This window comes from Nannospalax galili, unplaced genomic scaffold, assembly GCF_000622305.1.
Source record: "Nannospalax galili isolate Female #2095 unplaced genomic scaffold, S.galili_v1.0 scaffold923, whole genome shotgun sequence".
NCBI lineage: Eukaryota > Metazoa > Chordata > Mammalia > Rodentia > Spalacidae > Nannospalax > Nannospalax galili.
The window spans coordinates 1762291-1781779 of NW_008349753.1; the positions used below are offsets into that span (position 1 = coordinate 1762291).

Here is a 19489-nt window from a genome sequence, read left to right on the forward strand (position 1 = left end):
CCACTGGATCCCCATAGTCTCCTACTGGAGAGCTCTTTGACTAGCCAGCTTGGAACCATCCTGTCCCGCCAACTAAAAATCAGAAGTGGTCTCTGCAGAGAACGTAGACTGTGTCCCTGGATAGGACTCATATATTAAAATTCATCCACCCATGGCTCAGGGACCACTGCGGAAGAAAGGGCAGAAAGATTGTAAGAGCCAGGGAGAAGGTACATGACCATATGGAAATAGAGTCCTACAGGCTCCTGGGACCCTGCTCCTATGAACCTACAGCAATGGTGTCAGCGTGCACAAAAAGCAAGCAAACTCAAGCAGACAAAAACCCAGCATAGAGCTGGGAAAATGGGCAGCAGACTCCAATCTTCGTTGAAGAAATATTGGCAACTGATTACTGCTGAGTGAGAAAGAGCTGATCTTCCTGAAGCGAGGGACTCTAGATAGGCTGACTAGACCTCAGTAGATGAACCTTCACATCTGGGGATACTTAACTTGACACAATGGACCTTAACACAAATGACAGAACGTATGAATTTGGAGGGGAGGCTACAGAGGTGCCAGGGGTGAAAGGAGTATAAAAATGATTAAGATCGATTGAGATGTTCTGTATGAAATATACAAAAATTCAATTAAAACAATTTTAAATGCAGCAAAATGTAAACAATGGAATCTTTTTCAACCACAAAGAAGAAAGAAGTTACATTGTGGGCAGGAAATACAGCGCAACTGAAGATCGTATTAGGTGAATGAAGCCGGTCTTGAAAAGACAATTGAAGCTTTATCTTATTTGTGGTTCCTAAATTTTATAGAGTTAGAAAATCACATGTGCACGTGTTCGAGTTTACTTCCTATTGCGTGATAAAACAATCTGGCCAAAAGCAGCTTGGAGAGGAAAAGATCCATTTGGTGCACACTTCCAGGTCACAGTCCATCATGGACGGCAGACAGGGCAGAAACTCAAGGTAGGAATTTGGAGCAGAAACTACAGAGGAATGCTGCTCACTGGCTTGCTCACAGACCATGCTCAGCTGCCTTTCTTAGACAACCCAGGACGACCTGCTCAGGGGTGGCACCACCCACAGTGGGCTGGGCCCTCCCACATCACTCAGCAATCACAGCGGTGGCCACAGGCCAATCTGATCCAAGAAATCTCTCAATTGAAACTTCCTCTTCCCAAGTGACTCTTGGTTGTGTTAAACTGACAATAAAAACTAACCAAGACAGCTTACATGTAGAATTTTCTAAGGGAACAAAGGGGATTAATGGGGGGCTGCAAAAGGGGGGAAGGGGGAAATGGGGGGATATGCTCAACAGACAACATATACTATATGACAATGTCCTTATGTAACATAGCACCATTACAGCGAATGATGTTCATGATGTTACATCATTATACAATGACGATTATTTTTTTTAATTTTTTTTAAAAAAAAAGTTCCTGTAGGTAATGAGAAAATTTTCTTCTATTTTCTGAATTATTTTCCATGCCATAAATTAGTCATGTTACTAAGTAACACAAAATGTGTCCCTTCCCTTGCCTGTTTTTATACATATTCCTGTTTTTCCCACCTGCCTTCTTTCTGCAATTGTGTCAATAATCGAAACATTTGTTGTTGTTTTTCATTTTGGTTCGATTGGGTTTTTTTAAGACAATTTCATATTATCCTAGGCTGGCCTCAGACTCATTGTATAGCTGAATATGACCTTGAACTATTTTTGTCCTTGAACTTATCTTCCTGCCTCTGCCTCCCAAGTGCTGGGATTACAAGTGTACGCCTCCATGCCTGTTTATTGAGTGCTGGAGGTTGAACCCAGGGCTTTCATGTGTGCTAGGCAGGCATTCTACCAACTGAGCTGCAGCCCCTGCCCTTTTCTATGTATGGAATGGTATAATCACTCAGGTGAGGACTGCTTTGACTTTCATGGTTTGTCCAAAAGTAATGAGTTCTTCACATTGGAATCCTGTTTTCATTATCTTGTTATGTGCCCATGAAACACAATTCCTCCAAGGATTCCTCATGGTACTGTAATCAGTACGTACAAGGAAACACAGCATCAGTCAAGTATATGAGCACCCTGGCCCATGAATCACTCTGATTATCAAAGAATTTGTTCACAGATGTCACCATGCTCACAGCAACAGCAAAATATGTTCTCTGATCTTGAGTCGATTTTTTCCCCTGTCCAGTTGTGTTTAGATAGTGAGTTAACAACAATTTGATCATTTTAAAACCTAACCATTCATATATATTTATGCATATATATGTAACATTGTAAGTCTTTTTAAAACATCAAATTGGTGATAGAACAGTGTATTTAGTGAACTCATCATTTCTTACATGTGTTTACTGTATAAAGCTGTTCTCTTTCACAAAACCCATTGTAACCCAGGCTGACCTCAAACTCACAACAGTCCTCTTGCCTCATCCTCCCAAGTTCTGGGTGTACAGGCCTGAACCACACCTCTTGTTTTCAGTCTGCTTTCTGTTGCTGTGATAAACACCATAACCAAAAGCATCTTGGGAAGGAAAGGTTTATTTCACCTTACGGTTTACAGTCCACCATCAGGGGAACTCAAGGCAGGAATTAGAAGCAGAAACCATGGAGAGAATGATGCTTACGGGCTTGCTCCCTCCTGCTCACCTACTTTTCTTAACACAGTCCAGGCCCACCTGCCTTTAGATGGCACTGGCCCTGCCCACATGGACTGGACCCTCCCACGTCAACTAGCAAGAAATAACTGCAGTTTGAAATGGCAAGTTAAAGAGTTAAATTGGGGGCTGGAATTTCACTATGTTAATCAAATCTCCCTGGTTTTGACTTTTGATCAAGTCTCCCAGAGACTTTCTCTGTATGTATTTATATAATGGTAAATATCTTGGGGAAGTGGAACACTCAGCAGACTGTCTCAATGCATCCAAATACAGACAGTCCTGTGCTTTTCGGTGAGATGTCTCCCTTTCCCCTAAATTCATTTGTAAATTAGTTATTGCAAGCTTGGAAGTCATTTGTCCCAAGATCTAACTCAAACCACAGATGGTTGAGTGCCTGTGTGAGAATATAGGTGCTACCCCATACACACTATACAGATGACTGCTCTCCAGAGCCTGTTGGCTAAATTCAGAAGCTGAAAGAGTTGGAAGACTCTTATAGCAAGCCAACAGGGTGATCCCAAGTGTCCTAAATCTAGTCATTGGAAATAACTGGGACTTACCTTTTGTATGTCTGATTTTCTTAAATTATATTTTTTCTAATAAAGCATTTTTTAAATATATCCATCTGTGATACGTGATGAAAAGAGAAAACCTTCCTAAGTTTCCAAGCAGTACTTATGTAACATAATGCAAAATGGTAGAAAAAAAATTCCTTCCACCATGCTTTTAGTTAGTTCAATGAAGCACTAAAACAATAACATTAATAGTAAGTGAAAAAAATCGTCGTTTCTTAGGAGTGCTGATACCTGGAGGAATGTGTGTTTAATTAGAGAGAGGCAAAGACATGGATCTCTGTGTGGATATGGCATGCTTTCAGCTGACAGAGAGACCCAGCCTTTGCTATGTTCACTGCCAAACAAGACTTTTTCTTTACGTGAGTGTACAGCTGTACTTGGTGCCTAGCAACCATTGTAAGGGTAATCTTGGAATTCACAAGTGGGACAAAAAGGACAGGAAAAGAGATTTTCTGAGGCTGAGCAGGAATTGAAAGAAGAAACGGGTGGAAGGTGATCTGTGTGCTAAGAAAGATTTGCCTTATTAAAACTGAAGTCTACAAGGATGGTCACAGAATGGTCATCTTTGGGAGGTAGGATAGGTGAGAACTCACTTTTTAAAGTCCATGTCTTCATACACTTTACAACAGGCATGTGTGACTGTCATCAGAAGAGGAAGAAAGGAATCTTTGGTGCTGAAATTAGCTCTTAGAGTCTGTATCACTTGAGAGGGAATTCATTGAGAAAGAACACCAACAACAAAACCAAGTAAAAAGAAACAGTGTGCGCTAAAAAGCATCCATTACCCAGCCCCCGTGGCCATGCTGCCTAGTGCCCTGGTGCTTCAGTATCTGTGAGACCAGACAGCTAAGCTGTAGCAAGGGCTTTTCACAGTCAAGTGTTTATGGTAAGACCTCAAGGCGATGCTGGGTAGACCCAGCCAGTAAGGGAGCAACATCTGGTTCCTAGCTGAGTTTTACAGCCACTGGTAATCAACTTCACACACACACACACACACACACACACACACACACACACATCTGTTTGCTGTCCATACTAGTAAGGCAGGTGGTCCCCCTCTGGGTCCTAGCTGAGTTTTACAGCCACTGGCGATCAACTTCACACACACACACACCTCTGTTTGCTGTCCATACTAGTCAGGCAGGTGGTCCCCCTCTGGGTCCTAGCTGAGTTTTACAGCCACTGGCGATCAACTTCACACACACACACACCTCTGTTTGCTGTCCATACTAGTCAGGCAGGTGGTCCCCCTCTGGGTCCTAGCTGAGTTTTACAGCCACTGGCGATCAACTTCACACACACACACACCTCTGTTTGCTGTCCATACTAGTCAGGCAGGTGGTCCCCCTCTGGGTCCTAGCTGAGTTTTACAGCCACTGGCGATCAACTTCACACACACACACACCTCTGTTTGCTGTCCATACTAGTCAGGCAGGTGGTCCCCCTCTGGGTCCTAGCTGAGTTTTACAGCCACTGGCGATCAACTTCACACACACACACACATCTGTTTGCTGTCCATACTAGTAAGGCAGGTGGTTGTAAAATAATCTAGCCTTTGTGAGGGTCTACTGTGTATCTAGGTATTGTATACTGCTATTGACAAGCATTACTCACATGATCCTTGGGAGGAAGGACCCTGTAAGTTAGATGACAGTCAAGACAAAGGAACCAAGTCTCAGGAAGCCGAGTGATTTCCATGGCCGTGCATCTCAGGCCTGTGTGAATCTGAAACTCATGGTTTCCTGTCTACAGCACACTGCTCCCCTGTAACCTCCACGATTCATTCCAAGCAGTTCTGTTGTAATAAAGGCCCTTTCCTTCTCTCTAAGCAACCACGAGCTTAGTCCTTTACAACTTATTTTTTTCTTAGGAATATGCAGGAAATATTTGGTAAGGATTTGGTCTGATGGGGGCTAGGTAGATGGCTCAGGCAGTAAAGTGCTCACCTTACAAGCCTAAGGACCTGAGTTCAATCCCTAGCACCCATCTGAAAAGCTAGGCATATTGCCAGGTACTTAGAATCCCAGAACTGGAGAAGTAGAGACAGGGAGATCTCTGGGGCTCTGGCCTAGGTCTAATCATTGAGTCCCAAGTCCCAGTGAGAGACCTTGTCTCAAAAAATAAGATGGACAGAGCCTGAGAAATGACACTTAAGGTTGACCTCTTCCACATGTGCAGACATGTACATGCACTTGATCATGCATCTGCAGCATACATATAGCCATACAGAAACATACAGAGAGAGAGAGAGAGAGAGAGAGAGAGAGAGAGAGAGAGAATATGGTTGAAATAAGCCAAATAAAAAGATAATGCTTACAGCTATAGTGCATTCTAGAATGAGTGCTTTATTGTCTCTGGTTTTCCTTTGTGGTGATAAAGCAGCCAAGCGCCCCTCTCTTGTGTGGACCGAGGAGTGGACCCATGAAGCCAGTGCTAACTGCCTAAGTCAGAAGATTTGATTTAAACATGTTGATAAAGTATTTTGGTTCCTTAAGTGTTAGGAAAACAAGTTAGTGAATTTGGAGAGGGGCCAATGATTGAGTTTGAAAAAGAAGTTAATTTAGGAGCATGGTTTTGTTCTGAACACCAACTGGTAACAATATTCATGCCTCTCAGAAAAGCAAGTGGATTTAAGCACACAGTGCTGTTCTCTTTCTTCTGCTGTTCCCAGGCCCTGAGAAACATTTGCTGTTCTTAACTCTTTCAAAGCTTTGTTCTTTTTAGAGTATAAACTGCAACAATCAGAGTTCTGTTAGATTTTTTTTATATTTTATTTATTATTTTTATTTTATGTGTATGAGTGTATTGCCTGCATGTATGTGAGTGCACCCTGTGTCCTGAAATGCCCATGGAGGTCAGAAGAGGGTATCAGATACCCTGGAACTGGAGTTACAGATGACTGTTAATGGTTCGTAGCCACCATGTGGGTGCTGGGAATCGAACCCAGGTCCTCTGCAAGAGCAGTCAGTGCTCTTAACTGCTGAGCCATCTCTCCAGCCCCCTGTTAGATATTTTTAAATTACAGTGATTGGTTTCTGCTGGAGATTTTACAGAATTTTCTCTACATTATATTTTGCATTTATTTTATTTATTTTATGTGTATGAATGTTATATCTGTATGTGTATAAGTGCACCCATGTCATGCAGTGCCCATGGAGGACAGACGAAGGCATCAGATCCCCTAGAACTGGAGTTACAGATGGTTGTTAGCTGACATGTGGGTGCTTGGATTCGAACTCGGGTCTTCTGCAAGAACAGCCAGTGCTCTTAACCACTGAGCCATCTCTCCAGCCTCACATAATGTATTTTTAACCTGCTTAGTTAGCTTAAATTGTATGTTTCAAGTCCCTTTCCAGGTCAGTATGTGGAAATCTATACTATCATCTGTTATAGCTGCATAGTATTTTGTTGTGTGGTTATGCCATAATTGGTTTGGACAGTCACAATTTTATGTAGGTACAGTACTGTATATATACGAGTGCAGGGCCCAACCTAGGTTGAGACAAGGGGCCCCTGGGGTATGACATGACAGTGAGAGACCCTCAATTTCACACCCTTAGCTTCTTGCTAACCCACACTGTGGTCCTCTCTCTGCAAAGATGTGCATCTAGTGAGGTCACAATCATTAAAATATTGTGACTTTTGACCAAATTGCAGCGAATATCCTTATACAAATGTTACTTACAGTTGTACACTTGTCTCCTCAAGGAAGATTCCTGTGTAGGAAATGCTAGGCCAGTGTCAAGTCCTCTCCGCCACTTGTTGCCAAACTCTTCCGGCCTCCCACAGTGTTGTCTTGATCCGTGTTCAAAGTGCTCTGTGTTGTTTGGCAATAATTAGACATTAGGAAAATAAAAGGTTTAGGGAAACAATGCACAATTTGAGTGCACATTAATATTCATGACACTGGATGTTTAAAAATACTTCACCAAACTCTGCTGGAAAAATAAAACAACTCATCTAAATCATGCTTTTTGCAAAAGAATGCCATTTATCGGTTTTTGTCTTTGATCTATTCAGTGTACCAAGAAATTTGTTCAAATTGCCCCTTTGGTTTTGGATGAGACATGTTTGGAATGGAGTTAGAAGGGTGTTGAGGTCACCTTAACTGAGATCTGTAAAAGGGGATGCCAGGCATGGATGTATAAAAGTGTCAGAATCGTTTGCCGGGGCTGATGTAGATACTTTCTTGAGCTGGAGGTTACCAAGGCAACAGTACCATTAATGAAGAATTACCCTCATTTATTATCAGCGCCTGATTGCTTTTTCCAGTGGCATGTACCTAGTAGTCCAACAGTGGAGTTTTCTATCTACATACTCGGCTTTCCTTTCTAGACTGCAAAACTATTTAGCCCTATATAAGTGCACCTCCTCGCCCTGCCACTGGAGGCAGAAGCAAAGGGAAAAGTCAGCACGCTGTAAGGACAGTAAAAATATTAATTTATAATAATTACCTAATATAAAATAATTGTCTTTTTGATATGTGGTTTGGCAAAGGCAGAGCATGAAATTGACCGTGACTTGGTTGTATTTGTGCAGCCCAGAGTTTTTAAATTAACTCATCTTTATGGTTTAATGGCACATAGCCAACATGCTTTTTTAAGTGAGTGGAGTGTGACATTGCTGCTTCTGCCCCCCAGTCAGGCTGTAAATTTAAACTCCACTTTATTGTGCATACACAGGACAGTTCAGAAAGGCAGCTGTGGCTGAGGTGTAGGTTTTATGAAATCTCTGTTGTTCTGAAGAGCTAGAGAGTAAGTTAGAGAGATGGTGATTGGTAATGACTGAGTTCCGAACACTGCTTGCTGGGACCCAGTAAGTTAGAGGGAAAAAGAAATCTTACTCAGAAAGAGTATCGTTTTAGTTACTTCTCTTGTTTCTGTAACAAAATAGCTGACAAACGCAACTTAAGGAAAGAAGGGTTTATTTTGGCTCACAGTTTGAGGGGATATGTCCATCATGGTGGTCACATTCCATCCCCACCCAGAAAGCAGAGAAATGAATGCTGGCGCCTGGCCTGCTCGCTCCTTTTTGCTGCTTTTGTTTTCTTTTTGTGTTGTTGTGAGTCGAATGTAGAGCTTTGTGCATGCTAGGCAGGGGCTCTGCCGCTGGGATCCCTGTGCTTCCTTCTTTTGATGAAGTCCAGGACCCCAGCCCTGGGTTTGGGGTCCTCACATTTGAGGTGAGTCTTTTCCCCTCAGTTAAGCCTCTCTGGAAACATCTTTACAGACATGCCCAGAGCTGTGTCACCTAGGTGACTCCACGCCTAGTCATTTGACAGTGAAGATGAACCATTACAAATGCAGTGTCTTTTCATCTCGTCCTGTGCTTTGGTAGACTGATCAAACGGAAGAGCTTACCTTTCGGTCTCGGGTTGGTGACATCAGCAGTCCGTCTCTGTACAGATCAGATGTGTGTTGTCTGCTCATACAACAAACACCTACGTGCTCATTATCGTTACTCTTCTGCATTTATTTCCTCTGCATTCACGTCTTTTTTTTTTCCTGATTTATACCTGATTTCAAGTTCCCAACACATTGCAAGCACTCAAAAACTATTTCAGATTGTGAAATTAAATAAGTCTCTAACTTATTCAGTGATACCACTTTCTAATGTTGGAAAGCACAACTGGTACAGGATGAGGAGAGGACAGACCCTCATAATCCCACCACCTAGGGATCATGTTCGTGGACAACGTGGAATATTGGATTCATAAGTATGCTTTCAAAACCTTAAGAAACATGTATTGCATAGTCCTATTTTCTTCCTCAGGACATAGAATCATGTTAAAAATAAAGGTAATGTCTTTTTCATTAAGGGGCTGAAGAGATGACTCAGTGGTCAAGAGTGTGTACTGCTCTTGCAAAGGACCAGATTTTGGTTCCCAACATCCACTTCAGGTGGTTCATGACTGCATGTAACTACAGCTCCAGGGGATATGATGCCCCCTTCTGGCCTCAGTGGATACCTACACTCATATGCACATACCCCCTATACCCACACATATTTAAAAATAAATCTTTTTAAAAGATAGAGGGACTGGAGAGATGACTCATCAGTTAAGAGTACTAACTGCTTTTGCAGAAGACTCTGGGTTGGTTCCCAGTACCATCATGATGACTAACAGCTCCAGTTCCAGGAGATCCAGCGTCTTCTTCTGGCCTGCCATTAGGTGGTACAGCTGCACTTACATACATGTAGGCAAAACACTTGTACACTTAAAATAAAAATGAATAAATCTGAAAAATTAAAAATATAGAATCACACTATAATCGCACTGGCCACATGTTTAGGAACAAGTTGCACATGCCAAGTGCTGCAGGGCCCAGGCAGTCAGGTTAATATGGGAAGGTGCTGATGGAACTGAGGGGCCAGGGACAGTCCTCTCACCAGGTGGATTTCAGCTATCAATCTGATTTCTTAAGTCTTAACGTCTGACTGTATTGTTGACAAAATTGATCCTGCCATAAGAGCAACCTTGAGCACAAGCAGATGAGTGAGTTCCTTTGTGGATGGTAATCCTGGCTTGCTCCTCTGTGCCTTTTCCTACTGGCACTGGGACAGGACAGAGAGCTTCTCACACAAAGTAGGCAAAAGTCCATGGGAACCAGAAGCATCATAATGAAGAAACATTCTGTATTTGCATGTTTATTCTTTGCTGTGATAGCACAGAGTGGTCAGTGAGTGTCTCTTTAACATCCTCCCATTCTCTGTGAGTACCTCCAAGATGTCCCCCAAATAGACAGATAGCAATAAGCACAAAGAATCTAAATCTTACATAATGAAAACAAAAGCTTCCCTAGAGAGCTTGGCTATTTTTAGCAACTCAACTGAAAAGCAGAGTGCCTATCATAGTCACTAAGTGAACCTCCTACATCACAGTTGACCCTGCTTTCTACCAGATAACTGTACTGTGGCCTTCATAACACTCCCTACCTGGTTCACAATGCCCTGCACCCATCATGAGATGTTGCCTCCAAGAGGATGAATCCAGGATGGATATCCCAGAGTGTTGCCTGAAAACCAAAAATGAATGAGCCTTTTCTTGTTTTAAAAAAGTAGAAAGGGGTGACTGGTAGATTGCTTATCGACCATGCACAAAGTCCTGGGTTTGACCCTCAGCATTGAATAAAATGGGTACAATGATAGTGCGCATCTCTAATCCCAGCACTCAAGACGGGGAGTCAAGAGGATCAGGAGCTACATAGTGAGTTTGAAGACAGCCTCAGCTACATGAGACCCTGTCTCAAAAAACAAAACAAAGAGTGGGTGGAGGCAGATATTGGAGGGATACAGAGGCATTCTAGTTTTTCTCCCAGCCACTTACAAATCAACATCATTGAATTTAGCTTTTAAAAATGTATACTCAATTCACACCTTGGCCATGCTGTCCTATTCATGTGTCCATCTGCCCAGCACATGTTGTGTGTGAGACAGTAAGTGAGGTGTGGCTGGAGATTCAAAGAGGGTGGTGGGACTCTGGAGCAAACACTCAGCAGGTTGAAAGAGGCAGCAGGACCACACCATGCAGGGTGTGAGGCGCTGCTGGAGTCTGGGAGAACCTTTCTGCTCAGGGTCATCTAGATAAGACCTGCTTCCTACCTTCCGTGATTGATATTGCTACTATCACTTATAAGACAAATGCCTGTGAAATCCATCTCTCTCCTGACTTTGAGGACGGACAGAATCACCATCTGTTGCTCTTTGAGCCCTCACGAGGAAGTTGGCTTCCAGACTTAATTTTCTCTCAAGTAGTCTAAACCATAGTGAATGAAAGTCTTTCTAGTCAAGCAGGAAGTGGTGATAAGTCATCTTCTAGATGCAAATCCCCATGGTTCAGTGAAGAAGAAGGAAAAAATATAGATGAATTGTTAACTTTCTGAGCAGTTCTATCACGGAGGAAGCAACAAGACATTTCCATACAAAGTTGTCCACGGCAGAAAGTACTGCAGGTGAAGGAAAGGACTATTGTCCTAGACCTGACTCGAATCCGACACGTGCTAACAATGGTGGGGCGTTCACTAACCTCCCCAGGTCTTGGTTCTTTCTCAGATAGATGAGAGAGTTGTGGGAAGAAGGTTCTGGGTGTGTGAACATCATTCCTGTTCCAGGCTCTTTTAAAAGACTCGGGTGCTCGGGAAGCCACCCCAACTGGGACAGAGAGTCCTTGCAGGGGAGTCAGTTCCCTGGTACAGATGAGGGTGTGGCTGTGAAAGGCTTCGAAGACCAGGCAAAATTCCAGGCTCTATGCAAACCCTTTATAAGAAACAAGAACCCTTGAAGGGATTGTGAGAAAATCAGCATGCAGATGCTCAGTGCATGAGCAGAGCATGAGGATTTCTTCCTAGGCCCTCGGCTTAGGCTTCCAAATACCATGAGCACATTTCTACCCAAAGTTCCTGTTTCTTTCCTTTCATCCCATTACGAGGCTGCCCTGCACTCAGTGCAGAGGCACACAAGATCATGAAGTAGGTGAAATTTGTCCTTGATACTCTAGAATGGACCCCCCACCCCACCCTCCACCAGTAGACGGCATTGCCGATGCATTAGGGAGGATGTGGGGATCATATTGTCAGTGACCTGCCAGGGCCTGCACACAACACTGAGTGAGTGACCAGATGCCCTGGACCTTGTCCTCAGCAAAGAAAGTCAGAGAGCCCTTTCCCTTCGTTTTCTGGCCCTCAGGAAGAAGGATCTAGAAATGCCTTGAACACATCACCCTAGTTGGATGCTTTTCCAGCTTCTGAGTCTTGCCCCTGCTCTTCCTCTACCCTCACCCATTCTGCTTATAAATTTGGCCATCCACATGGGACACTGCAGCATGTGGCTTTTCAAACAAAACGCTAGAAGGCTCTGATGAGCATTCAGAGATCAGTCGGGCTTCCCCAGGGTGCCAGCTCTCTCCCGAGAGATTAGATGGAAATAAGTCATGTTTAGCTGATGTCTGCTCACTGGTTCTCGAGGCTTGCTTTAAACTGATCAGAGGAATTCACTCTCTTGTCCTCCAACCACAGCCTGCCTGTCTGAGAGTTCCAGTTACAAAAGTGCTCATTGATAGAGTTCCACTAAGATGTTCAGCCTTGACTTTTACCAGAAAAGTCCCTATTGTTTCTGCACACTTACACTTACAGGCAGATAGATACACGTTCCTCCCCCTGTCTGAAAGTCACTAAGGCTCTCTCCTCTAAAGGTCACCAGGGGCTCCCAGTGCCCCCACACACACGTAATAAGCAAAGTCAGCAAAAGCCCTTGGTCATCTACCATCTCCAAAAGTCCCTACGTTTGATTTTTTTCTTTCACCATGTTTCCAACAGCCTGAGTGAGCCAAATTCTCTCCCTCCCAGTTATCAGACTCAGCAAGTTCAGAAGAACTGCCCCTAAATTGAATGCTTTCTGGTAGAGGGGACCCACAGAACTTTCCAGAAGGGAGAAATAAATGGGTCAGAGTATCTCAAAGTTGCCATGAAAGGACATGTGAACCAATGGGGTTCCAAAGGAATATGGATTACAGTTTGCTAATTATACCCAGCATGCCAGGGAGTTGAGGGGAGAAGGGGACCTCAAATCCCCAGGAAGACTTCAAAATAAGCAGACTGAGAGATAAGAAGCAGATATCTAGGTGCTAAGCCTTCCCCACACCAACCTCAGCCCCTATTGTGGAGTAAAAGGCCATTTGCAGGAAGAGACTAATTAATAAAATTGCCCATCTTCCCTAGTCAGACCTGCCAGAAAAGCGCTTCATTAGCAGCAGGCTTGATGTTGTTACTAAGAGAAGTAAAAAAGACTAATGACTGTGTTCATCATGGGATGACTACAAAAATATTGTTAACGCCACCTCTGAGCTGCCATTTCAACTGTCGAACTCATTCTGTCCTGAATCACTGTTCCCATGGCAACTGGAAGTCAGCAGACTGCTTGTCATAGATGGTACCTCTATAACCTCGTCTTGGAGAGAAGTGCAATTATTTTATTCATATCCAAGCAGCAGAAAGTTGTACTTGGTAGTCTTTTTGAAAAATGTGATCATTAGAGACCAACAGAAGTCCTTCTTGAAGCACTGAATATATATTGATACGTGAAAAAGCATCACAGCTCATGAGTCATAATGGCTTCCAGAACAGTCAGATTTCAGAATTCTACCCTTTCCAAGAGAGATTTGAAATGTGGGTTACTTTTTTAAAGATTTGTTTTATTTTTTACTTATGTATATACACTTGGGTCTGTGTGTGGATATGTGCACCGAGTGCAAATGCCTGAGGAGACAGGTAAAGGTGTTGGGTCCCCTGGAGCTGGAGCTACAGGCAGTTGAGAGCCACCCAGTAATGGGTGCTGGGGACAGAACCTGGATCCTCTGCAAGAGCAGCACACTCTCTTAACCACTAATCCATCTTTCCAGCCCCAAAATGTGAGATTTTTAAGAATGTGGTCCCAGCAGTCAGACAACCAGGACAAAGGCACAAGGCAGCAGTATGCCACGGAATGGCTGTGAGAAAAATTTGCACTCATTTGAACATTTGCAAGCCTTGCTCTGTCATGTTAGTGACGGATTTCTTTGCTTCTTTCATCATACCCTTTCCTGATTCCCACTAAGGCCGCTTCCCTCCGTAGAGGTAAATGTTTTTTGTCTAGGTTCTGCTTGGGAGAAATTATCCAAAACAGAAGGGAACCACTCCATCAAAATGGCCTGTGTCCCAAGTAGGTGGACCAAATCCTGGTTTGGGTTATTGACTGAATTCCCAGGGGGAGCCACCCTGGAAAAACTCAAGTCTAGATACCACCTCCACTCAGCACTTCCTTCTCTGTCCCCATTCCATCCTGAATTCATTACATTTCTCATTACTGTGACCAAATATACGACAAGCAGCCACTTAAAGAAGGGAGGATTTATTTTGGCTAACTGTTTCAGGACACGGTCCAGCCTGGTGGGGAAATCAGAAAACTGCTTGCTCCCATCTCTGTAGACCAGGAAGCAGAGACAGGACTGAAAGTGAAGTCGGACTAGAGCCTCAAGCAGCCCAGCAAGGACCCATTTTCTCTAGCTAATCCCCATATCTACTACCCCCACAAAGGGCTCAACACCTCCCAAAACAGCACCACTGGCAGGGAAAAATTTTCAGACACAGGAGCCTGTGAGAGATGTTTCTATCCTGAACTATAACACCTCCGGCCCTAGGAAAAAAGATAGGTCATAAAGTATTTTGTTCTCAAAGTCATGCCAATCTCCTCTAATATGGCTACAGGACTCTGAAGGAAACATTCATGTTGTATGAGAAAATTTTAAGTATCAAAATTGAGTAAAATCAAAGTTTTGGTGGTGATTACAGACAGTGTCTGAACAGAACACAGCATGCGTAGTAGAAAAGCACAGCCCCACTTTTTGTGTCAGTTTCCATCACTGTAACAAAATACCTCACATAATCAATTTAAATGGGTGAAAGGTTTATTCTGCCTCCTGGTTTAAGAGATCTCAGTCAGCTGACCCCATTGCTTTTGGTCACGAGGCAAGATAGCTCATCCCAACAGAAGTATCTGGTAGAAATATCAGCTAGAAGAGACTGGGGTTTCAAGGGTACACCCCCAGTAAACCAAAAACCTCCCACTAAGCCCCACAACTTAAATGTTTCAGGATTTCCCAATAACCCTTCTAGTTAAGGACCAGGCCTTAAGACATGGGTCCAAGGTGATGGTCCAGATCCAAACTATAGCACATAAACTTAGAGCGCAGAAACAGATGCCTCATGTTGGCTTAATCAGAGCATGATTTATACTCTAAGAATTTGATGGGAATATATGTGACCTGGTGAAATTTTATCTATTGTCAATAGAAAAAAAAAAAAAAACCACTCATGTGATCCCAGTGAACCCAGATGATAAACCAGGAAATTAATGACAGAGAGTCTAGAAGCTATGAAGATATTAGAATATTATATAATGTGAGGATGATGATTGGAATCCCTGGGTAAAGACTCACAAACAGAAGAGAAGACTTGAAAGACACAGTGAGGAAATGTCCTGGAAATGAAAAAAGAACGAAATCTCTTCTAAGAAATACAATACAGAATGCTCACGATGCAAACAGAGCTGAGTTAAGCTATTGAACCTCAGGGCTGAAGAAGCAATTCTTCGGATATCAAACCAGAAGAAGTGGGTTTCCTCCAGGAGAGACAATGATCTAGAGAAATGCTCTCAGAAAATTGGGCTGGGGGCTGGGGAGATGACTCAGGTAGAGGTTGTCAGGTGTGTTTATAAAACTTCAGTGTTTGAAACATTCTGCTTTTTTTTTTTTTTTTTTTTTTTACTTTTTTGAGACAGGGTCTCCCTGTAGCCCCAGCTGTCCTGGAACTCACTATGTAGACCAGGCTGGCCTTGAACTCACAAAGATCCGCCTGCCTCTGCCTCCCAAGTGCTGGGATTAAAAGCATGTGCCACCATGCCCAGCACATTCTGCATTTTTTAAAAAATGGTCCCAAATCTAGGGAGATGGTTCAACCAGTAAAGTGCCTGCTGTGCAAACACGAGGAACTGAGTTTGGATCTCCAGCACCCACGCAAAAAGCTGGGTATGGTGCATATGCCTGTAACCTCAGCCTTGGGGGCTAGAGACAGATCCCTGAAGCTCATTGACCAGCCACCCTAGCCAAATTAATGAATGAGCTTCAGGTTCATTGAGATACCCTGTTTCAAAGTAAAGGTAGAGGGCAACGTAAGAAAGACACCAGCATTGACCTCAGGCCTCACACACATGTGCACATGGCCCTGTCCACATACATATACAGCACCACACACAAAAAAAATGGTTCGTATTAGTATGCTTTAACTCATTAAAACAACAATGTGAATTTTCTTAAAACACTGATAATATGTCAAATAGCCAACTGTGGTTAAATGTGGGTAAAGCTGTTTGAAATGATTTTTCTTGTTATTCTTAATTAGAATTAGTTAATTATGAATATAGGATTTGAAAAAGAGGGCATGGGCTCAAGGACATTCCTGTCTGCACACATCTTTTTTTTTTTTTTCTTTGTGGGTGAGTTCAGGAACCCACTCTTACCAGGGCCCACTGGCACTGAAAGATCTTCTCCAGATCCATCTTAATGAGTACTGACAGAGCCACTGGATTCATGAGGCTGGCTTAAGGGACAATTCGCTTTCTACTAGAAGGTATATAATAGGTTTGGGTGTACATAGAAAAGGGACGGGAGAGAGAGACACTTTGAGGGCCACTTTTTTTTTAAATTTTGAAACAGGGTCTCACTATGTAGACTTGGCTAGTCTGGAACTTGCTACATAGATCAGGCTGGCCTCAAACTCACAGATATCCACCTGCCTCTATCTCCTGAGTGCTAGGATTAAAGCTGTATGCCACCACACCTGGCTGTGAATCAAACTTTCTAAACAGCTTGTTGAGATGTAATCCATATATTCTAATGTCCACACGTCTTTTAATCTTTTTGAAACAGGGTCTCTCTGTGCTTTTTAGTATACTACTTGGCAAGTTGTGAAACTGTTACAACCTGGAGAACATTTAAGAGAACATCTCTCTCTCTCTCTCTCTCTCTCTCTCTCTCTCTCTCTCTCCATCTCTCTCCCTCTTTGTGTGTATGTGTGTGTGTGTGTGTGTGTGTGTGTGTGTGTGTGTGCTAGTTTGTATGTTGATGGGTGCTCACGTGGGTGCAAGTGCCTATACAGGCCAAAGGTCAACTTTGGTGTTGCTCCTCAGGAACCGTCCCGTCTCTCTTGGCCTGGAGCCTACCAAGTAGGCTAGGCTGCCTGGCCCATGAACTCAAAGGATCTGCCTGTCTCCGCCTCCCCAGCTCTGGGATTGCAAACATGTACCATCATGTCCAGCTTTTACATGGGTTCTGGAGACTGAAGTCAGGTCTTTCTGCTTCCACAGCAAGCACTTTACCGACTAAGTCATCTCCCCAACCCTAATTGTAGAACGTTTCCATCAGCCACAAAAGAAATCCTCTGGCCATCAGCAGTTCCCTCTCTGTTCCCCCTCCCTCCAGGCCCTGGCACCCAGCAATCCACTTTCTGTCTCTATAGACCTGCTTATTCTGGACAGTTCTTATAAATGAGATCATATGAGTGTGTTCTTTTGTGACTGGCTCCAGTCACTCAGCATAATGTTTTCAAGCTTTGCCTCTGCCTAGCCTGTAGCAGTGCTTTGTTTCTAAGGCTGAGTGACACACCATCACATGGCTAAGGGACATTTTTTTTTAATCCATTTATCAGTTGATGGACATTTGGTAGTTTCTATGAATAATATTGATATGATTATTCATTTACAATTTTTTGTATGAATATATGTTTGTATATTTCTTGGTTATAGTCACCCCTGGGATGGAACGGAGGAGTGATATGCTTGGTATTTGTTTAGGAGCTCAAACGTTGACATGACTTACTGCTTTCCTTTCTGTTCACAGGCGGAAATGGTCCATGGCGCTTTCCAGGCTCAGCGGGCTTTCCTTCTCGTGGCTTCTCAGTACCAACAACCCCAAGAGGTAAGAGGATAACATGATGGCTGCCAAGGGAGGGGGAGAGGGAGACCTTAAACAGGAAGCCAGAAGAGCCATTTCCTCTGAGAGGCATCTGGAAAGAAAGTATACAGCACGTGGCAGAACTGACTCTTATCCTGGTCGTGCCTGGAGAATTTCTATCTTCAGAGTCTTAGTGATTGTAATCTTAGTCTTCGTGATGATAGATGATTGATAGATAGGTAGGTAGGTAGATAGATCGATAGATCGATCAATAGATAGATACATAGATAGATAGATGATAGATAGATAGATAGATAGATAGATAGATAGATGATAGAGATGATAGATAGATAATAGATAGATAGATGATAGATGATAGAGATAGATAGATAGATTAGATGATAGAGATAGATAGATAGATAGATAGATGATAGATAGATAGGAGATACAGAGAGAGAAGTGAGAGATGATGATAGATGATAAGATGATAGATAGATAGATAGATAGATAGATAGATAGATGATAGATAGATAGATAGATAGATGATAGATAGATGATAGATGATAGATGATAGATGATAGATAGATAGATAGATGATAGATGATAGAGATAGATAGATAGATGATTGATAGATACATGATAGGAGAGTTGCTAGGAAAACAGCCCCTATAAGTGTCTTATTAATGTATTATCATTATGGGCAACTGTATACAGTAACAATCAACACCACCATTTTAAAGTATGTCAGCTGGATCTTTTTCTTGTCACGGGTCTTGGGATGTTTTCAGGATGAAGGAAATGTTTACTACTAATTTTTCAGTTTCAACTTTCTGCTGTCTTATAGTCACACTGTCTTTGATCCTCTATAAATCCCTCAAGTGAGTTCCATTAGCTCTTCTGCCATAAGAAACTTGATAGGCTAACTCCGTGCTACCCAGCTGCTCCATGTTGATCACCCGCTAAGGAACTTCACAACTGTTTCTGACCTGCAGTTGCAGAACTGATTCACTGGCTCTGGAATGTGGACTAAGACTCTGCTTCTTTTTTTTTTTTTTTTAAATACAGACCTTTATTTTTCTGCTGTCCGCCAATGTTTTTGACTTTTTTTTTGAGCTAGCTTCTCACTCTGTAGACCAGGTTAGCTCAAACTCCCAATTCTATTGACTCAGGATTTGAGGGCTGAGATTACAGGCATGCCCAACTATGCCTGAGCACATTTAAAATATATTTTATTAAATCATTTATTTAATAACCACAGAATTAGAAGTAGCATTTCATTACAACAGCATTGACGTATTCAATAACAATTTCCAGAGCTAAGATGCATCTCTTTCAAAATTGGCAGTAAATTTTTAGGTTTGCAGTTGAATTAATACAGTTACACAATATTGTACTGCGTATAAACCCTATATGACATAAAATTGAATGACGTTTTAACCTTTAAAAAAGATCTCCATTTCTCCATTTCAAATACACAGTTGAATATGAAAAATTCATTTGTAATGCAATTGACACTAAGATGTTTGCACATGCGTGTCTGATCTCTATATATATAATCTTATTTATTTAAAAACAGTAACTTTCCTGGGCCTGGAGAGATGGTTCAGCTGTTAAGAACACCAGCTGCTCTTCCAGAGACCTGGATTTAGTAACCAGCAACCACATGACAGCTTACAACTCCAATTCCAAGGGATCTGATGCCCTCTTCTGGCCTCAGCAGGCATCAAGCACACGTACATACATACACGCAGGCAGACATTTGTACACGCGAAATAAAAATA

At 42.7% G+C, this 19489-nt stretch overlaps 1 protein-coding gene across 2 annotated transcripts in view; it reads left to right on the forward strand.

Annotated features, from left to right (window-relative positions):
- Cap2 (cyclase associated actin cytoskeleton regulatory protein 2) overlaps positions 1 to 19489 on the forward strand; it is a 177176-nt gene that overhangs the window by 43112 nt on the left and 114575 nt on the right. For both annotated transcript variants that reach the window (XM_008847062.3, XM_008847061.3), the window contains one exon: positions 17655 to 17732. In XM_008847062.3, coding sequence (XP_008845284.1) covers positions 17655 to 17732 — 78 coding nt within the window. The remainder of the gene's footprint in view (positions 1 to 17654; positions 17733 to 19489) is intronic.